We start from the raw sequence: 22,228 nt of genomic DNA, 5'->3' as shown, positions 1-22,228 counted from the left end.
AAAACTTGCTGGATTTTTGTGCCAGCGCAGCCTCCACCATATGTAGCGGGATTAGCTCACGGGACCGCCGTCTCCTGGGATAGACGGGCGCTATAGGCACATAAAACACAGTCCAGTCCAAGCAAATATGGTGCAACTGGCCTCAGCCAGTTTTATTGACTTTTGCAGAAAAAAAGAATTAAACAAAAAGTTCAAAACAAATGAAATACCTGGCTGTCTGGCCACTACTTCTAGACAGGCAGTCGTCCCTAACTACATGAAACGGAGCCTTGTGCCCAGCTCCATCAACAAAACACACTGTTGTTTTTCACTCACCCAGCAGGGTTCTTCCCAGGAGCAGAGAGATCAGCTAGTGAGCTGTTTGCCCTTTTATAGCACACTCAGGTTCCAAGGTGATTAGCCACAGTTACCCTGAATACCTGGAGTGGCTAATTGGAGCAGGGACCCACCCAACTCTCCCTGCTCCAAGCAGCCAGGCCCTTCTAACCAGGTTTTTTAACAAAACCCTTGCAAAGAGAAAACCTAGTTTTCCTTGCTGTCAATTCCCTGGCTGCTTTTTAGAACGTATAGGACAGGAACCTAGGTGAAATGTAGACTCCTTCTACCACTTTCCCCCATGTCCTGTCACACCACTTAATTGTCCCACAAGGGGACTATAACAGACAACATTTTGATTAATTTAAAAATACAATGCACTATCCTTATAGTGCATTGAGTTTTAATGTCAATACTTTACTGACATTGACCAGCAGGCTGCGCCAGAAGCACAGCCTGCTGGAAACTACTCAAGGCTGGTTTGGGGCCTATATCAGACCCCAGCCAGCATGTACACGCATCGGCACCCTGAATTCGCATTTGCAGACTACCGATGGGAGACAGAGCGAGTCCACTCCCTCTGTCAGCGCTTTACATGTGACAGGCGCCATTGCCCATGGGATGTAAACGTTATCTGGGCTGTTAGAGCAGGAGTGCAGCTCTCATGTGAGAGCTGGGCCCCCACTCCCCGCTGCACTGGGGACTGGGCCACCATAAAAAAGCAGCAGCCCAGCCTAAAGTCCCTCAGTGACCACCGTAAAAAGACGTATGGGTAGTCACTAAGGGGTTAATCTCTCAACATTTTGTGCTGAAAGGTAAGTTCTATTTAGGGTAACTATGCCCCCTGCCTCTATAAACACCCACCATGATGCCACACTACTGGCCGGGCAGGAAAGCTTGTCTAGGGCAAACTCAGCCAGTTGCGGCCACAATTCAAGTTTGGCTGCTCAGTAGTCAAGGGCATCCTGGATCTGGGGTGACAGGGTGCAGTCCAAGTATGTTACCATCTGCTGGTTCAGGTTCTGCTCCATGTCCTGCTGCTGGTTTGTTTCTTCAGTAGACGGTTGAAGAAACATGCTCATCATAGTCTCGAGACTGAAGTTGCTGCTGATGGAGCCGGTGCTGCTCCTCCAGCAGTCCTGGCAGTGGAGCATGGGTGCAGAGGGTCGCCCCGGTCAGACCTTCATGAGGGGGGGAGATGGTGCACATATGCACTGACCAACTGACTACATAGGATGTTGTGATAGTAGTTGAGTTTTTCATCCCTCTCAGAAGGTGTAAAAAAAGACCCCCATTTTGGCCGGGTAGCAAGGGTCTAACATCGTGGATAGCCAGTAGTCATCCTCTTCTGAATGGTGATAATACAGCCGTCACTACACAAACAACTCAGCATGCATCTGGCCATTTCATTTATGCAAGAAAATCAGAGGGACTCCCTGTCTCCATGTCCACTGCATACTGCCACGGATTGGCGGGGTCATCTGCCAGGTCTCCCTCATCACTCTTCAGCTCCTCCTGCTTCGCTCCTGTCACTTGGACAGATAAATCACCTAGTTCTATATACAATTCCTGGGTGTTTTTGTCCTCATCCTCCTCCTCCGCCAGTTCAGCCCTCACAGGGCTCCGGTGGCCGTGAGATGTAGGCCTCACATCTCCTGTCCCCTGGCCAACCAAATTTATCAGCATCTGCTTCAGGATGTGAAGGAGTGGAATGACATCATTCATTCCATAGTCCTAGTGACTAACAAATAAAGTGGCCTCCTCAAAGGGCCTGAGCAAACAGCAGGTGTCACACATGAGCTGCCACTGGCAAACATCAAAGCTACACAGAGGAGAATTCCTGTCCACCAGCATCATCAAGAAATCGTTTGCGGCCTTCCTCTGCACTGTGCCTACAGTGGAGGCTGAGGACAAGGTGGAGGATGAGGAGGCAGAGGAGGACATTGGAGCTGCAATCACATCATGAGAATAGAGGCAGCATTGACATCACCCGACCAAGTTGCTGGTGTGCCTGGGCAGGAACCACATTTACCCAGTGGGCCGCAAAGGAAATATATTTTCCTTGACCATAGTTACAGCTCCACACATCGGCGCTGGTATGAACTGTACTAGACACCAACAGGCTCAAGGACTGGCCCACTGTCTGCTGTACGTACAGCAGGGCTTGTACAGCTTTTTTAGAGAAGTAGTGACGGCTTGGGATTCTCCACCTTGGCACGCTGCCACCCTGCTACTGTCTCACGGGTAAGCTGCCACCCTCACTTCCTGATGATGATTATGAAGCTCCCTCTTCACCCAGCTCCCACATGTGATCGGCTACATCATCATCCATTACTGTCTGATCATCACTTATGTCACCCTCACAGTCTCATAGCCACGTCCCTGACCGAAACACCTGCTCCCATGCTATGGTCATCGATGCTACTTGCATGCCTATAAGACGATGCAGCAGACATCTCCTCCAAATCTGTGCTGGCCTGCAGCTGCTGACTGTTCTCAACAAGCTTTTCCTCGCTGAAAAGCGGAGCATAGCGGCGGTATGCATTACTTGCCTGGCAGAAGGACAGCAAAGGAATAAGGCAGGTTCAGGACAGGTGAGAGCACAGAGCTTGTTCCTGGGCCATGCCAACTTAGTGTGGTGTCAGAGGAACCCATCGACTCTTGGTTGTGTATGTCAATTGAGATGATGTTGAAGATGGAGTCAACCATTCCAGGACAGCGGGATTGGTCATCAAAACAGGAACGCTGGATGACAGTAGCAGCTCTGGCCTGTTGCTCGGCTGCTGCTACCCCCCCCCCCCTCCTTCTTCTGCTGCTACTTGTGCTGGCTACAGCAACATTTTTGTGACTGCCCATTCCTTTGGAGGGCCCTGGCAACTTTCTGTTGGACATACTGTACAGTAACACTAACTGTATATGTAAAATAAGTTATGCAATGTCAATGTAGACACCCCAACAACAGTAGAACAAGACAGGTTGTTCACCCCAAATTGTTAATCAAGGCCTAATAGAATTGTTTATCTATTAAACAAGGTGGACACCAGTGTTCCTTCTAAGCTGTTGCTGAGTGGAGCAGTTAGGTAGCTGGGCGATACATCGTGAAAGGTGGGCAATCTCTTACTAACGGTGCATTCCTATGTAGTAACCACGGGGTAACCTGCAATACCGTGTTACCATTATTTAAAGGGGAATTCTCATCTAATGTTTCTGTGGATTTACAATAAAAGTGCAACAGATGCTGACTTCTATGGCAGTGTATGGAGAAAATAACACTCGTCCTTTTCCCCTGGTGAATAGAACACACATGGCAGCACTATTGCACTCAACTGTCTCTGCATCCTAAAAATGCAGAGACAGGTAAGAGCAAGGCATGCCACAGCCCTCCCAGGAAGGCAGGATAGCCACCGATCTCCGAGACTGTCCTGCCAGTTCTGGGGCGGTACAAGTACAGAGAATGTTGTTGATATTATTTGCAGTCCTATGTAACACCACAGGTGACACAGTGATGGCTCTCTGATTACCGAATATGTAGTAGTGTTACCTGCAGTCCTATGTAAAACCACAGATAACACTAGTGCTGGTAATGTGGTAGTGTTACCTGCAGTCCTATGTAAAACCACAGATAACATTAGTGCTGATAATGTGGTAGTGTTACCTGCATTTCTATGTAAAACCACTAGTGTAGATCATGTGGTAGTGTTACCTATGTCCTTAGTGTGCCTCCCTGTTCCTCTCCCACGGGACTCCCTGCTGGTGGCTCTGCCTCCTCTTTCTTCATCCTCTTCCCCCGCACAGAAAATCCTGATGCAGCTGCGTCAAGACATAGGAACACTGTGGGCATGGTGATGGTGACACACACACACATACATACATTTATACAATAAAATGATCACCAACATATTTCCTCAAAAAAATGCTTCTTTATATATATATATATATATATATATATATTACAGAGAGAGAAAGAGAGAGTGACAAATACATGTATAGGCATATACAATAGGTACCTATACACATTATATATATATATATATATATATATATACACACACACACACACACACAAGCATACATAGATATACAGTATATAGACATAAATGCATACATAGACATATGCACATACATTCATACAGATACATAAACACACACGTGTGTGTATATATACACTCACCTAAAGAATTATTAGGAACACCATACTAATACGGTGTTGGACCCCCTTTTGCCTTCAGAACTGCCTTAATTCTACGTGGCATTGATTCCACAAGGTGCTGATAGCATTCTTTAGAAATGTTGGCCCATATTGATAGGATAGCATCTTGCAGTTGATGGAGATTTGAGGGATGCACATCCAGGGCACGAAGCTCCCGTTCCACCACATCCCAAAGATGCTCTATTGGGTTGAGATCTGGTGACTGTGGGGGCCATTTTAGTACAGTGAACTCATTATCATGTTCAAGAAACCAATTTGAAATGATTCGAGCTTTGTGACATGGTGCATTATCCTGCTGGAAGTAGCCATCAGAGGATGGGTACATGGTGGTCATGAAGGGATGGACATGGTCAGAAACAATGCTCAGGTAGCCCGTGGCATTTAAAGATGCCCAATTGGCACTAAGGGGCCTAAAGTGTGCCCAGAAAACATCCCCAACACCATTACACCACCACCACCAGCCTGCACAGTGGTAACAAGGCATGATGGATACATGTTCTCATTCTGTTTACGCCAAATTTGGACTCTACCATTTGAATGTCTCAACAGAAATCGAGACTCATCAGACCAGGCAACATTTTTCCAGTCTTCAACAGTCCAATTTTGGTGAGCTCGTGCAAATTGTAGCCTCTTTTTCCTATTTGTAATGGAGATGAGTGGTACCCGGTGGGGTCTTCTGCTGTTGTAGCCCATCCGCCTCAAGGTTGTGCGTGTTGTGGCTTCACAAATCCTTTGCTGTATACCTCGGTTGTAACGAGTGGTTATTTCAGTCAACGTTGCTCTTCTATCAGCTTGAATCAGTCGGCCCATTCTCCTCTGACCTCTAGCATCCACAAGGCATTTTTGCCCATAGGACTGCCGCATACTGGATGTTTTTCCCTTTTCACACCATTCTTTGTAAACCCTAGAAATGGTTGTGCGTGAAAATCCCAGTAACTGAGCAGATTGTGAAATACTCAGACCGGCCCGTCTGGCACCAACAACCATGCCACGCTCAAAATTGCTTAAATCACCTTTCTTTCCCATTCTGACATTCAGTTTGGAGTTCAGGAGATTGTCTTGACCAGGACCACACCCCTAAATGCATTGAAGCAACTGCCATGTGATTGGTTGACTAGATAATTGCATTAATGAGAAATAGAACAGGTGTTCTTAATAATTCTTTAGGTGAGTGTATATATATATTCATATACACACATGCATGCACAGATAAATATAGACACACATACATACATACATACATACATACATACATACACACATGTGTGTGTGTATATATATATATACATATATATATATATTCACACATATACACACAACCATAATATACACTGCCAGTCCAACAAAAAAATTTGCCACCAAAAAAAAAAAAGGTCACACACTCAAATATTTTGTTGGGCTGCCTTTAGCTTTGATTATGGCACTCATTCGCTGTGGCATTGTTTCAATAAGCTTCTGCAATGTCACAAGATTTATTTCCATCCAGTGTTGCATAATTTTTTTTAACAAGATCTTGCATTGATGATGATATAGTCTGACTGCTGCCCAAAGCCTTCTCCATCACATCCCAAAGATTCTCAATGGGGTTAAGGTCTGGACTCTGTGGTGGCCAATCCATGTGTGAAAATTATTTCTCAAGCTCCCTGAACCACTATTTCACAAATTGAGCCCGATGAATCCTGGAATTGTCATCTTGGAATATGCCCATGCCATCAGGGCAGAAAAAATCCATTGATGCAATAGCCTGGTCATTCAATATGCTCAGGTAGTCATCTGACCTCATTCTTGGATCACATACTGTTGCTGAACCTAGACCTGACCAACTGCAGCAACCCCAGATCATAGCACTGCTCCCACAGGCTTGTACAGTAGGCACTAGGCATGATGGGTGCATCACTTCATCTGCCTCCCTTCTTTACCCTGATGCGCCCATCACTCTGGAACAGGGTAAATCTTGACTCATCAGACCACATGACCTTCTTCCATTGCTCCAGAGTCCAATCTTTATGCTCCCTAGCAAATTGAAGTTTTTTTTTCTGGTTTGCCTCACTGATTAGTGGTTTTCTTACGGCTACACAGCTGTTCAGTCCCAATCCCTTGAGTTCCCTTTGCATTGTGCATGTGGAAATGCTCTTACTTTCACTATTAAACATAGCCCTGATTTCTACTGTTGTTTTCTTTGATTTGATTTCACCAAACTTTTAAGTGATCGCATATCACGATCATTCAGGATTTTTTTCCCGCCACATTTCTTCCTCAAATACGATGGGTCCCCACTATCCTTCCACTTTTTAATAATGCATTGGACAGTTCTTACATTTTAGTAGTTTTTGCAATCTCCTTAGATGTTTTCTCTGCTTGATGCATGCCAATGATTTGAGCCTTCTCAAACAGACTAACATATTTTCCATGACCATTAGTTGTGTCTTTCGACATGGTTGTTTAAGAAATGAAAAGCAACTCATTGCACCAGTTGGGGTTAAACAACTTGTTGCCAGCTGAAAGACAATCGCCCATGCAGTAATTGTCCAATAGGAGGCTCAAAACTATTTGTATATATAAATATGTGTATATATAAATGTAGTGTATATATAAATATAGTGTGTGTGTATATATATATATATATATATATATATATAAACACACATGCATGCATAGATAAATATGGACACATATACACACATGCATGCAAAGTTATATATATATATATATATATATATATATAGACACATATATAAATACATACATGCATATATAGATATATATACACAGAAATAACAAACACAGATTTGTCGCCTATCTTTCTACTTGGAGATTGCAGGAGAGGAGCAGTCAGGAGGCACGGAGGGGGAGGGGGAGCACCGCTGATAGTATGTAGAGAGGTTTTTTCTTCCTGACCTCTGCATGTTTCCTTCTGAGCGCGAACCGCTGGGCAGCATCAATCAGCATCAGCAAGCACTTGTGTAGAGCCCGCTCCTCATTGGCTCAGCGTGCCTGCTGGTGTATAATGCTGCTGCCCTGTGGTCCTCAGCCTGCACTCCCAACAGATAAGTAAATAAACAGCTTTATTTATGGAGCTGGGACCGGTGGCTCACTATCTGATCTGGCCAAATAGGGAAGGCCAGAAAATACTGGTACAAAAAAAAAAATACCAGTAACCAGGGTGAGCAGTGCGCTGGGCGGACATTATAAACTTGTGAGCAGGGGCACAATAATTGCTGCGTGGCCGTGCACCCTCGCAGCTTAGAGGGAACACTGGTGGACACCCTTATAACAGTAGAATTAGACAGGTTATTCACTCTAATTTGAGAATCAAGGCCTAATAGAATTGTTTATCTATTAAACAAGGTGGACACCACAATATCAGTAGAACCAGACAGTTTATTCACCGCAATTTGAGAATCAGGGCCCAATTGAATTGTTTTTCTATTAACCACTGTGGACACCGTTGTGGACACCGTTCAGTCAGATAGCTCTGTGCCCTACACTGCCATTGGTTCAAACTGAGCTGTCTCCTATGGATCCCTTTAGCTTTAGGCCTCTTTCACACGGGCGTTGTGGAAAAATGTGCGGGTGCGTTGCGGGAACACTCGCGATTTTTCCGCGCGAGTGCAAAACATTGTAATGCGTTTTGCACTCGCGTGAGAAAAATCGCGCGTGTTTGGTACCCAAACCCGAACTTCTTCACAGAAGTTCGGGCTTGGGATCGGTGTTCTGTAAATAGTATTATTTTCCCTTATAACATGGTTATAAGGGAAAATAATAGCATTCTGAATACAGAATGCATAGTAAAACAGCACTGGAGGGGTTAAAAAAAAATAAAAAATCATTTAACTCACCTTAATCCACTTGCTCGCGATGTCGGCATCTCCGTCTGACTCTTTTACTGTATAGGACCTGTGGAGAGCATTAACTATAGTTTAAGGACCTGGGATGACGTCACTCTGGTCATCATATGGTACGTCACATGATCTTTTACCATGGTGAATCACCATGGTAAAAGATCATGTGACGTACCATATGATGACCAGAGTGACGTCATCCCAGGTCCTTAAACTATAGTTAATGCTCTCCACAGGTCCTATACAGTAAAAGAGTCAGACGGAGATGCCGACATCGCGAGCAAGTGGATTAAGGTGAGTTAAATGATTTTTTATTTTTTTTAACCCCTCCAGTGCTGTTTTACTATGCATTCTGTATTCAGAATGCTATTATTTTCCCTTATAACCATGTTATAAGGGAAAATAATAAGGTTCGGGTCTCCATCCCGATCGTCTCCTAGCAACCGTGCGTGAAAATCGCACCGCATCCGCACTTGCTTGCGGATGCTTGCGATTTTCACGCAACCCCATTCATTTCTATGGGGCCTGCGTTACGTGAAAAACGCACAAAGAGGAGCATGCTGCGATTTTCACGCAACGCAAAAGTGATGCGTGAAAATCACCGCTCGTGTGCACAGCCCCATAGAAATGAATGGGTCAGTATTCCGCGCGGATGCGATGCGTTCACCTCCCGCATCGCATCCGCGCGGAATACTCGCTCGTGTGAAAAGGGCCTTAGACTACAGTCCCTGCACTATCCCTGCACTGTCAATTCAGTATTCTATTTTTCTACAGATCGTTAGCACTACTATCCCTAGCGCAACAGCACTTCCACGTCTCTTCATTTGCTCAGCTCATAGTGAAATTGAGCAGACCATGCAGGATGAGGCTTTTAAAAGGCTGTGACATCACAGTGGATGGCTATCTGCGTATTAGCTGGCTGCATGGCATTATGGGTGATCTTGCTTTCCTGGGTTTCTTAGTTTCACTTTGTGAGACGTGTAGCTGCCATTTTAGGTAAAAAAAGATTTGTTACCAAGAAGCATGAGGAAATTCATAACCATATGTTTATGTCATGCTTCCTCTGACTACAATAATCCTGCTACCTACTTCATCCTGACAGTTATTTCCAACCTCCATTTCCACCCCACTAAGTTCTTGTTCAGTGAGCAACATGCTCCTCTGAAGATTTTCAGTTGCCACCACTGTTACATTTTGCTCTTCCAGATCTCTGATGCAAACTTCAAGGTGGGCAACATCAGGGCTTTTTTTCTGGCGGAACACACCGGAATGGCGTTCCGCCACCTTTTGACATCGCAGCCTGCCATGCTCCCTTGATTATATGCGAACATTGCGCACAATGCAGACATGGATAAGTGACGTTTCTTTGACTTCCCAATAATCTTTGTCGCAATGTAGTCTGCATTGTACCAATGTCCGCATGGACCAACCGATCTTGATAATTAGTCCCGCGCTTATTACAAATTCATGGAGGGTTTTTAAACTCTATTATCTGTGGATATGACTTATTAAAAAGTGACCAATGTTTCTGAACAATGTTATCAAATCGTTTATTGAATATATGAAACTTATGAATAAATGGAATACGTAAGGTGTTATCCTTTTTCTTGGTCTCGCTTCCTCAAGGACCTGCTCCATATAACCTCTTGATTAAAATCTATTCAACATTTCTCCTACCCTCTGCTCCTGCATCAGTTGATCAGACACTATACGTTTAACCCTTTGTATTTGGGATCTAGGAATGGCTTTATTTAAAGAATTGGGGTGTGCACTGGTATAATGAAAAGAAAAATGGGGTCAGTCAGCACATCCCAATGCGCATGGGCACGTTGCTATGGCTGAAAACAACACTGTAAAACAAAACATGCAATGCAACAGCTCTCTGCAAACCAAATAAAGTACAAAAATCCATTATAATTGCTAGTGCTATACTTATAAAGCAGGCCCAGCATGCATGTGGAACCTACACTCCCTGAATTGTATGGTAGCTGTCGTGGCACATAACAGGTAGAATTTAGTGTTAGGAACCTGTCTTAAAGAGATCACCTTGATGTGCGGCAGACGGGCTCAAATAATTTTGTACAAAATGTATTTGCCAAGCATCTCTAATATATAAGTATAGCACTAGCAATTATTATGCATTTTTGTACTTTATTTGGTTTGCAGAGAGCTGTTGCATTGCATGTTTTGTTTTACACTGGTATAATGTAGTACACTATTTTTATCAGTATCCTTTCGAAAAAGGTCTGTATTTAGAAAGCCTTCCTCATCCTTGATAATCATGGTATCCAAAAAACTCACTTGTTTTTGATCATATGTCATTGTGAATTTCAGTGTAGTACAAATTTCATTGAGGTATCCAAAGAAGGTAGAGAGGGACTCAAATGGTCCCGCCCATACGCAAAACACATCATCTATATATCTTTTCCATAATATAGCAAATTTCTGATAATCAGGATTTGGAGATATATATATATATATATATATATATATATCCTCATTTGATGCCATAAATGCATTTGCGTAAGGCGGGGCCACATTCGAGCCCATTGCAGTCCCACGTCGCTGCAAGTGGAAAGGATCACCAAACATAAAATAATTTTTAAAAAGAACCAATTGTAACTGCTTCAGAAAAAACTTTTGTTGTATATCATCATATTCACTCTCATGTAGCAATCCTGACACTGACACCACACCCCCTCATGGTCAATGGAGGTGATCGAATAGCCGTTTTTTAGGGGTGTAGTATTACTTGTCATATGTAGCTCTCCTCTTCTTATTGAGTCCATTAAAATCTGTGCATCCCTTGTCACCAAATATATATAAGTCTCTACTGGGTGTAGATTTTTTGGTGGCATATATCCACTTCTCAGTCTCAACCCCAAGTCTGTTAACTTTAATATACCTGTTTCTTTATCTGGGTTATCAATCACATGATCTTCAGAAACAAATGTGTTATCAGCTGTAGCAAAATGTGCCTTCAGTCTTATTCTCCTGAAAAACTGCTGCAAATCAATGTCCATTTACTATGATTTACTACAAGCAAGTGATATTTACATTGATCTTTGTTGCACATCCGATTTTTGTATAGATGTTATTTATTTTGCTTATTTTGTATGTTGTTCATCTGAGGTGTCGTTACAATGGGTCAGTGGAGTGATTCACTAGCATAGCAATTTATTATCACAGTCAGCTGTGGGTGTTTTATGTCAGAGAGGCGGAGGAGTTTGGATAGGTTTTCAAGGCTACACATTACTCTGTTTGTAATGAGCTGATGAACCCTGGACGGGCCAATATGCATCCTCAGTATGTATCTGCATTGATGAAATAAAGAAAGAGATGTATTGAAGACAAAGAGCGTCCGCTGGGATTTTTCGCTACATTTCGATTGGAGTGATTCCTTTTCCATGCCGACAAACTGGAAGTCAGGTGCTGACCATTTTTGCAAGTTATCACTTTTTTAGACCTGGCGTGAGCAGGGAGAAGTTGTAGACTCCGGTGCAAAGGACCTTTGCACCATAATCTGTGTCAGAAATACGCCTACTTTAGGTGTACTTCTGTTTGATAAATGACCCTCTACTTGGAACCCAACCGAACTGAACCCAAGTTCGGGAAATGTTTTTTTTACAGTACAAATTAATTTATGAAGTTATTGTGTGAAGTCTTGCAAAACTTTGAGAATAACTTCAGGTCATCGGAGGCAATACATTCTAATACTGTACGGAGAAAAGTTACCATACCACATATAGGATAAAGTTGATCAGGTATTATTTGTAATGGCAGAACTGTATATAGTATTAAAATTATTAAAATTATTGAAGGGGTTATCCAAGACTATAAAATGCCCCGCACCGTTCCTAGTCCCTGCACCGCCACTGAAAATATCTGATGTCGGGGGGAGCAGCGAATGGCAGACAGGGGTGGTACGAGCCTCCCTAGCGTCACCCACAATACTAGGGAGGCTCGTCCCCGTCTGCCATTGGCTGCTTCCCCCCGACACCGGATGTTTTTATCCGTGCAAGAGGAGAAGCAGTAGCAGCGGTGCACGGACCAGGAGCAGCGCAGGGAGACAGGTAAGTATATTCATTGTGAGGAGCCCGGCATATGGGGGGCATTTTATAGTCTTGGATAACCGCTTTAAGACAATCTTACCTTCTAGGTTAGATGACTATGTTCACCTTAGGGGATTTTTTATCTTCTGACATAACTGATTTCTTAGCTACACGCCACATACATATTTTCAGTGATATTTTAATATAATGACTACATTACTACATAATTGTGTCCGTTGTTCGATTTAGATAAATAGGACATACCTAAATATTAGTGTTGATCGAGCACCAAAGTGCTCCTCTGCTCGAGTAGAACACTTTGCGATGCTCGGATGTTCTACCGAGCACAATGGGAGAACCCCTGGCACTCTTCTCTGAAGAGGGGAGGGTGTTGGGACTCTAGTTCGGCTTAGTAGTCCCTGTTCTGACTCCATTTACAGGTGAAACTCGAAAAATTCGAATATCGTGCAAAGTTTATTTATTTCAGTAATGCAACTTAATAGGTGAAACTAATATATGAGATAGACTCATTACATGCGAAGCGAGATATTTCAAGCCTTTATTTGTTTTAATTTGGATGATTATGGCTTACAGCTTATGAAACCCCAAAGTCTCAATTTTGAGGTACCCTTTGCTCAGGGGGTATGGATTAATTAGCTGACTAGAGTGTTACACTTTGAGACTAGAATTTTGAACTTTTTCACAAAATTCTAATTTTAAGTTGCATTAATGCAATTCCTTTTCATTTGCATTACTGAAATAAATGGACTTTTGCACGATATTCAAATTTTTCGAGTTTGACCTGTATAGCTATGTCCATATATGGAGTCAGTGGTTGGGGACATCCCAGTGTATTTAAATCTAATTTAACCTGTATTTCAGAAAAGTTTCTGCCAGGATTGAAACTAATAAACTTCTATATTAGAGACAAGGCTCTTAACCACTCAGCTATAATAGCTGCATAGCCAGTTAAAAAAAAAATAATAATAATAATAATAATGAGACTTCTACTGTACTGTACTTCTACTGAGACCTATACAGTAAAAGTCTCATTTTTTATTTATTTTTTGACTGGCTATGCAGCTATATAGTGTAGTGGTTAAAACTGTGGTCTGTAATGCAGAAGCTGTGAGTTCAAATCCTGTCACAAACTTTTCAGAAAGAGGCTAAACTTAATTTAAATATTTATGTATAAGTTTTTAGCCATAATAGATTAACACATATTACATATACGGTGCTGCCCATAATTATTCATACCCCTGGCAAATTTTGACTTAGTTACTTTTATTCAACCAGCAAGTAATTTTTTGACGATAAATGACATAGGTGTCTCCCAAAAGATAGTAAGACGATGTACAAGAGGCATTATTGTGGAAATAAAACATTTAGCTTTTATTTACATTTGAGCAAAGAGTGTCCAGTTCAAAATTATTCATACCCTTCGCAATAATCAATAGAAAAGCCTTTATTGGCTATTACAGCAATCAAACGCTTCCTATAATTGCAGATCAACATTTGCATGTCTCCACAGGTATTTTTGCCCATTCATCTTTAGCAATGAGCTCCAAAATCTTTCAGGTTGGAGGGTCTTCTTGCCATCACCCTGATCTTTAGCTCCCTCCACAGATTCTCAATTGAATTCAAGTCTGGACGCTGGCTGGGCCACTCCAAAACGTTAATGTTGTTGTCTGCTAACCATTTCTTCACCACTTTTGCTGTGTGTTTTGGGTCATTGTCATGCTGAAATGTCCACTAGTGCCCAAAGCCAAGTTTCTCTGCAAACTGCCTGATGTTGTCGTTGAGAATCCTCATGTATTGCTCTTTTTTCATGGTGCCGTTTACTGTGATTAGGTTCCCTGGTCCATTGGCTGAAAAACACCCCCAAAGCATTAGGTTCCCACCACCATGTTTGACAGTGGGGATGGTGTTCTTTGGGTTGAAGGCTTCTCCTTTTTTACTCCAAATGAAGGAAACACCATTGTGACCAAACAATTAAATTTTTGTTTCATCTGACCATAACACAGAAGACCAGAAGTCTTCTTCTTTGTCCAGATGAGCTTTTGCAAAGGCCAAGCAAGCTTTTGTGTGCCTTATCTGGAGAAGTGGAACCCAGCAGTGTGCAGTGTCCGTTGGATTGTCTGCCTTGAGACATTGCCACCAGCAGAGCCCAGATTCACCAGGATGACCTTGGTGGTGATCCTTGGATTCTTTTTCACCTCTCTAACTATCCTCATGGCCAGCACAGTTGTCACTTTTGGCTTCCGACCACGTCCTCTGAGATTTTCCACAGTGCGGAACATCTTGTATTTTTTGCTCAAATGTAAATAAAAGCTGAGAATTTTATTTTTTTTCCACAATAATGCCTCTTGTACATCATCTTATTATCTTCTGGGAGACACCTATGTCATTTCCCGTCCAAAAACTTGCTGGTTGAATAAAAGTAACTTTAAGTCAAAATTTGCCAGGGGTATGAATAATTATGGGCAGCACTGTATATGTTTTTAGCCATAATATATTTACACATATTATATATTTAGAATATATAATATATTATACTAAATGTAAATATATTATGGATAAAACATCAGTAGTAGTTTCCCACTTATTATGCGTTCATATATATCAGAAGTATGATTATATATATATATATATATATATATGTGTTTAAATAAAGTTTAGCCTCTATTTCTGAAAAAGTTTGTGACAGGATTTGAACTCACAGCTTCTACATGACTGCCCAGAACTTTAACCACTACACTATATAGCTACATAGCCAGTCTATATAGCAACATATGAGACTTCTACTGTATAGGTCTCAGTAGAAGTACAGTACAGTAAAAGTGTCATATTTTTCTTTTCTTTTTTTGTAACTGGCTATGTAGCTATATAGTGTAGTGGTTAAAGTTCTGGGCAGTCATGTAGAAGCTGTGAGTTCAAATCCTGTCACAAACTTTTTCAGAAATAGTTTGTGACAGGATTTGAACTCACAGCTTCTACATGACTGCCCAGAACTTTAACCACTACACTATATAGCTACATAGCCAGTTACAAAAAAAGAAAAGAAAAATATGACACTTTTACTGTACTGTACTTCTACTGAGACCTATACAGTAGAAGTCTCATATGTTGCTATATAGACTGGCTATGTAGCTATATAGTGTAGTGGTTAAAGTTCTGGGCAGTCATGTAGAAGCTGTGAGTTCAAATCCTGTCACAAACTTTTTCAGAAATAGAGGCTAAACTTTATTTAAACACACACACACACACACACACATATATATATATATATATATATATATATATATATCTATATATATATATATATATCTCCATAAAAATTCAGGCAGCGCTCCCTTAGAAAGTGAACAGTTGGGTGCCAGCGGTGATCCCTCGATTCAGGATGATGAACAAACATTGAAAATCCGCAGCACTCCTGGAGTGCTGCGGATTTTCATTGTTTTTATATATATATATATATATATATATATATGTTTTTAGCCATAATATATTTACACATATATATTTAGAATATATAATATATCATAACATATGTAAATATATTATGGATAAAACATCAGTAGTAGTTTCCCACTTATTATGCATTCATATATATCAGAAGTAGCCATAAATTTTTTACAATTACTAAAAAAATATAAAATACATAAATCTAAGTTAACCTCTATTTCTGAATAAAGTTTGTGACGAGATTAGAACTCATAGCCCATAACTTTAACCACTACACTATATAACTTCTACATAGAAATAGAGGCTAAATTAGATTTAAATACACTGACTCGAGCATTGCGCTCGAGCACACGCGGTGTTTAGCCGAGCATGCTCGCTCAACACTACTAAACATCCTACAGTGTATAATGCAATGGTAAAAAATGAATCAAGCAAGCAAAGAGGCAATATCGACAATCACAATACATTAGTAAGTGGGTTCTATTAAATTTGTCTACATGATAAATGCCATTTGCTGAAGATAGACAACCTCTTTAACCCCTTCCCGCAAAATCACGTACATGTATGTAGGGGAATGTGGTGTCTTACCGCATTCCCATGTGTATGTACATGATTTGATCGGGCGGGTGCAGGAGCAACACCCGTCCGATCCGCAGCACGAGCCCAGCTGTTACTGATAGCCGGGCCCCTGCTGCATCTGCCGGCATCGCTGTATGCTGTGATGCTGGTGGATCAACCCTTTCACATGCCGTGGTCAGTTCTGACTATGGCACTTGCGGTGTTTACAGAGGGAGGGGGCTCCTTCTGACTCCATCGGCCCCCCACGCTGCGCTGGCAGAACAAAAAATCATATGTACACTAAAATAGTACCAAAAAAACTGCCACCTTATCCCGTAGTTTTCGAAATGGGGTAATTTTTTGGGAGTTTCTACTCTAGGGATGCATCAGGGGGTCTTCAAATGTGACATGGCAAATAAATTCTCCCACTGAAATCTGCCTTCCAAAAACCATATGGCGTTCCTTTCCTTCTGCGCCCAGCCGTATGCCCATACAGAAGTTTACGACCACATATGGAGTGTTTCTGTAAACTGCAGAATCAGAGTAATAAATATTGAGTTTTGTTTGGCTATTAACCCTTGCTTTGTTAGTGGAAAAAATTTATTTAAAATGGAAAATCTGCCCAAAAAGTGAAATTCTGAAACCTCATCTACATTTTCCTTTAATTCTTGTGAAACACCTAAACGGTTAACAAAGTTTGTAAAATCTGTTTTGAATACCTTGAGGGGTGTAGTTTCCAAAATGGGGGTCACTTATTTGGAGTTTATACTCTAGGGGTGCATCAAATGTGACATGGCAACTTAAAATTCTCCCAGGGAAATCTGTCTTCCAAAAACCATATGGCGTTCCTTTCCTTCTACGCCCTGCCATGTGCTCGTACAGCAGTTTATGACCACATATGGGGTGTTTCTGTAAACTATAGTATCAGGGCAATAAATATTGAGTTTTGTTTGGCTGTTAACCCTTGATTTGTTACTAGAAAAAATGGATTAAAATGGAAAATCTGGCAAAAAAGTGAAATTCTGAAATTTCATCTACATGTTCCTTTAATTCTTGTGGAACACCTAAAGGGTTAACAAAGTTAAAAAAAAAAAAAAAAAAGTTTGAATACCTTAACAGCGCTCCAGACTAAAAAAAATATATCAAGGAGCCATTGGCCCATAATAGAACAGTCCGATCCTAATTTTTGTCAGGTCAAGGTGACAAAAAAATTGCAAAGGAGATATTTTTAAATATTTTAATAGTTCGCACTTTTTCGGGCGTGGCAATATGTAATATGTTTATTTTTTTATTGTTTATATATTTTATATGTAAAATTGGGAAAGGGGCCGATTTAAACTTTTAGGCCCCTTGCAGACGAGCGTTCCTCCCGCAGCGAGTCCGCAACGCAGCTCCCGGCCTGACCTCCATGCGCTGCGGGGGGTCACATAGCATTATATTGATTTAGATTTATAATGTATTGGATAGCACTGACATAATGTTGCCAGTGTTATCCAAAACATTCCAGAACTGTAAGGGTTACATAGCATCATAAATCAATATAATGCTATGTTAATCCTGTCAGTGCTAGGAGGTCAGGCCGGGAGCTGCGCTGCAGACTTGCTGCAGGAGGAACGCTCGTCTGCAAGGGGCCTTAGTATTTTGGAGCTAGAACCTGAGATCTTCCTTAGGGGCTAGAACCTGGGATCTTTTCATCCCTTGTCCTATTCACCCTGCATAGTACACACAGCAGCAGGGAGCTGACCAGGGCAGCCAGGGCTTCAGTAGCGTCCTGGCTGCCATGGTAACTGATCGGAGCCCCAGGATTACACTGCTGGGGCTCCGATCAGAAACTGCCACTGCCACCAATGAGGAGGAGTTGAGGGGACCCTGTGGCCACTGCCACCAATGAGGAAGAGGGGAGAGGGGACCCTGTGGCCACTGCCACCAATGATTATAGTAGTTATAATACTGGAGGGGGTTGGGGGCGCACTGCACCACCAATTATTATACTTTGTAATACTGGGGTTGGGGGGAGGGCACCAATGAATATAGTTTATGCCTGAATACAAACGCAGGCTGCTGGTGCCGGCCATATCCCATTCCCAGGCATCTATGACTGCGCGCTGCGTTCCGCCGCAATTAACCCCTCAAGTGCTGCACCTAAGGGGTTAATTGCGGCGGATCGCAGCGCGCAGTCATAGAGGCTGGGTGTTGGGTATGGGATATGGCCGGCACCCGCAGCGCAGCCTGCATTTGCATTCAGGCATAAAATATATTCATTGGTGGTGCAGTGGCCACAGCCCCATCTCCTCCCTGTATCAGTCCATTGGTGGAAGCGGCAGCAACGGCACAGGGGGGGGGAAGGACTGCCTCCTTCTCCCCTGTGCTGTTGAGGAGAACATGGCACGTGCTGACAGCAGCGCGGCCCATGTCAGTTCAACTTGTGTGTGAGAGGCAGAGCAGCGGAGGGTCTAGGTGCAAATGGCGACAAGAGTACAAAGTCTTGTCGCCATTTTTCAATTCTATGTCGCATTGGCGACCAATTTGCGCCATCTGGAGCCCTGCTTGAGGGGTGTAGTTTCTAAAATAGGGTGATTTATGGGTGGTTTCTAATATGTAAGCCCCAGAAAGTGACTTCATAACTGAACTGGTCCTGCAAAGATTTGCTTCTAAACTTTTAAGGGTAATTTCACACTTGCGTTAGAGGATTCCGGCAGGCACTTCTGTCGCCAGAACTGCCTGCCAGATCCAGAAATCCGTATGCAAACGGATAGCATTTGTTTCCGGATCCAAATAGGGATCCAGCTGACAAATGCATTGAAATACCGGATTCGTCTCTCGGGTGTCATCTGGAAAAACGGATCCGGTATTAATTTTTTTCACAGATTTAAAGGTCTGCGCATGCGCAGACTGAGGAGCCGGGTCCGGTTTTCCGGAACACTTGGTTCCGGATCCGGCATTAATACATTTTAATGGGAAGTAATGCCGGATCCTGCATTCCGACAAGTGTTCCGGAATTTTGGCCGTAGAAAATACTGCAGCATGCTGTGGTATTTTCACCGGCCAAATACCGCAAGAGGGACTGAACTGAAGACATCCTGGTGCATTCTGAACGGAATTCTTTCCATTCAGAATGCATTAGGATAAAACTGAAGCGTTTTTCTCTGGTATTGAGCCCCTGTGACGGAACTCAATACCGGAAAACTTTAACGCTACCCTAAGCATTCTAATGTCCCAAAAAAATAAAATGTCATTTTTAAAATGATCAAAACATGAAGTACACATATGGGGAATGTAAAGTAATAACTATTTTTGGAGGTATTACTATCTATTATAAAAGTAGAAAAAAAAATTATAAATAAAAATTAAATATTTTGCTTCAATTTTGCCACTGTCATGAAGTACAATCTTAGAATCACCTGGATAAGTAAAAGTGTTTAATGTTATTACCACATGTTAGATTTGCTAAATTAGGCTGCGTTCTGAAGGTGTCCTGAAGAGGTTAAGGCTCAGTCCCATACATATTAGAGTTCTGTTGCCAGCCCCCCTGTTTTACTCAAATAAACTCATGTGTATGCAAAGCTTCCAACTTTCTCCTGACAGATGATGTTGGGGGGAGAGAAGGATCATGCATGTTGACGTCCAACACCTGATCCCAAGCTGCTGCTGTAGGTGTCTGGAGCAATGTTTGCCTTACTTCCCATTGAATGCTTAACCAAAGCAAGCATGTGTATGTGCACTGGGGAGTCAGGAAAGAGAGCTGTTGAACAAATGAGCATTTGGCCTACAACTGAAGGTGTATGGGCACCTTTAGGCCTCTTTCACATGGGCGAGATTTCCGCACTGGTGCAATGGTTATAAGGGAAAATAATAGCATTCTTAGTACAGAATGCTTAGTAAAATAGGGATGGAGGGGTTAAAAAAAAAATAATAATAATTTAACTCACCCCATCCACTTGTTAGCGCAGCCGGGCTTCTCTTCTGTCTTCTTCTTTGATGCCTTGTAGGAAAAGGACCTGTGGTGATGTCACTGCACATATCACATGGTCCGTCACATGATCCATCACCATGGTGAGGCGAGTTAATTTTTTATATTTTTTTTAAACCCCTCCATCACTATTTTACTAAGCATTCTGTATTAATAATGCTATTATTTTCCCTTATAACCATGTTATAAGGGAAAATAATAAAATCTACACAACACCTAACCCAAACCCGAACTTCTGTGAAGAAGGGTACGCTTTGCACTCGCAGGGAAAAATCACGCATTTTCCCACAACGCACCCACATCTTTTCCCGCATGTCACCCGCAACCCCCGTGTGAACCCAGCCTTAGACCTACAAGACCTGCAAGTTCTGTTTGTGCTTATTGTAAATCTGTGCATTTGCTTGGTAATTTCAGATTATAAGGTTAATTTTGAATACCCACAAATGAAAATAAATCTTTGCCCTAACTGCAGTTTCAGTTATCCCCCTTTTCCTGTTCAGGTGTTATGATATGTCCCCCTTCTCATCTCAGAGTTGTTTCTAGTTTCTAAATTCTATGTTTTTGCCATATCTGTTGAGTCATATTTCTTTACCCACAGTCACTGCTCAAACCTTTTATCATTATTTGACTTGCCATAGTTTTACTTTATTGTTGATCATGTTTTACTTTAAGCATTTTTATGAAAAATAATTTGAAGACAAAATAGAATCTCATATAGTTGGATAGATGCATACTATATATTCCACAAGCATTACAAATTGTCTTAGCTCACTCAAGACCAAGTATTTATGGAAGTGTTTACTGTACCTTGCAGAAAATGTCCAAGAAGCAATCGGATCCACAGGCAAAAGCAAAACACAGGCCACTACAGTTCAGATAACACAACAAGAGCATCGACACGGCTAATTTGAAGCATGTTTCCACAATGGCAAAACTTCCAGAGGAGACCTTGGACTAGATTAATATTAGTCAAGACAAGGACAAAAGACCTACACATGTTGCCTTGCATTTGTGGTAATCTACACCAATGAAAACATGTACTACAGATATATTTGAATATGTATGGATATATTTGAAATAGTATACATTGTCTTGATGTTTTTCTGTAATGTAAATAAACTATTTATATCACTTAATATAGTTTTTTTTTTTTCCTTTTTGATGTATTTGTTAAAATAATAAATGCTCAGAAAAGAGAATGACACTATTGGTATTTGAATGCTAGTTTTCAGTGTGTCGGATCCATAGCAATGTAGTACAGCTTAACTTTTGTACAATTAAACCAATTTCTCAGCAGTGACAATAAATGTTGTGTCTTTTCTTCTGGTTGCTAAAGACTCCTAATAGGGCATTGTGTCATGTGTGAAAATCACTCTATATATATTTTTTTTATGAAAGACCTTGAAGAGTTAAAAGTCTTACTAGCCACCCAACAACACTAATAGTGCTTCTTCCACTTTAGCCTTATCTGTTGAGGAGCAGATAATGACAAGTGAATGGGCACATAATGAAATCATTGAAACTATTGTTTGCTGCATTCTGTACCTACAGCCCATTTCTTTTACCGAAAGCTTCTGTACATCTGTTTGCAGTTTCTAAAAGAGAGGAGATGTTGGGTGACATTTATTGATTTCAAGTAGATTCCACCTAGCTCCTATGACCTGTGCCCTAATTCTATTACCATCTTGTCTCTTTACAGAAATGGCTATATGTGTGTTTTAGAGGGTGAATGAGAGATTCTTAGCCGTAGTATCCTGCTGTTAACTATTTTAACTTCATACAGCCTTGTAAAATGGAATTGTACAAGTGAAATTAT

The 22,228-nt window shown here is 41.7% G+C and overlaps 1 protein-coding gene across 1 annotated transcript in view; it reads left to right on the top strand.

The window, feature by feature from the left end:
- TMEFF2 (transmembrane protein with EGF like and two follistatin like domains 2) overlaps positions 1-21,392 on the top strand; it is a 1,600,560-nt gene extending 1,579,168 nt beyond the window's left edge. The window contains exon 10 of the mRNA XM_040440620.1: positions 21,227-21,392. Within this exon, the coding sequence (XP_040296554.1) occupies positions 21,227-21,323 (97 nt within the window). The 3' untranslated portion in view covers positions 21,324-21,392. The remainder of the gene's footprint in view (positions 1-21,226) is intronic.
- Positions 21,393-22,228: the final 836 nt, after the last annotated feature.

This window comes from Bufo bufo, chromosome 7 (assembly GCF_905171765.1).
Source record: "Bufo bufo chromosome 7, aBufBuf1.1, whole genome shotgun sequence".
Lineage (NCBI taxonomy): Eukaryota > Metazoa > Chordata > Amphibia > Anura > Bufonidae > Bufo > Bufo bufo.
The sequence above is the reverse complement of the archived record's forward strand: the minus strand, read 5'-3'. Positions and strand labels throughout refer to the sequence as shown.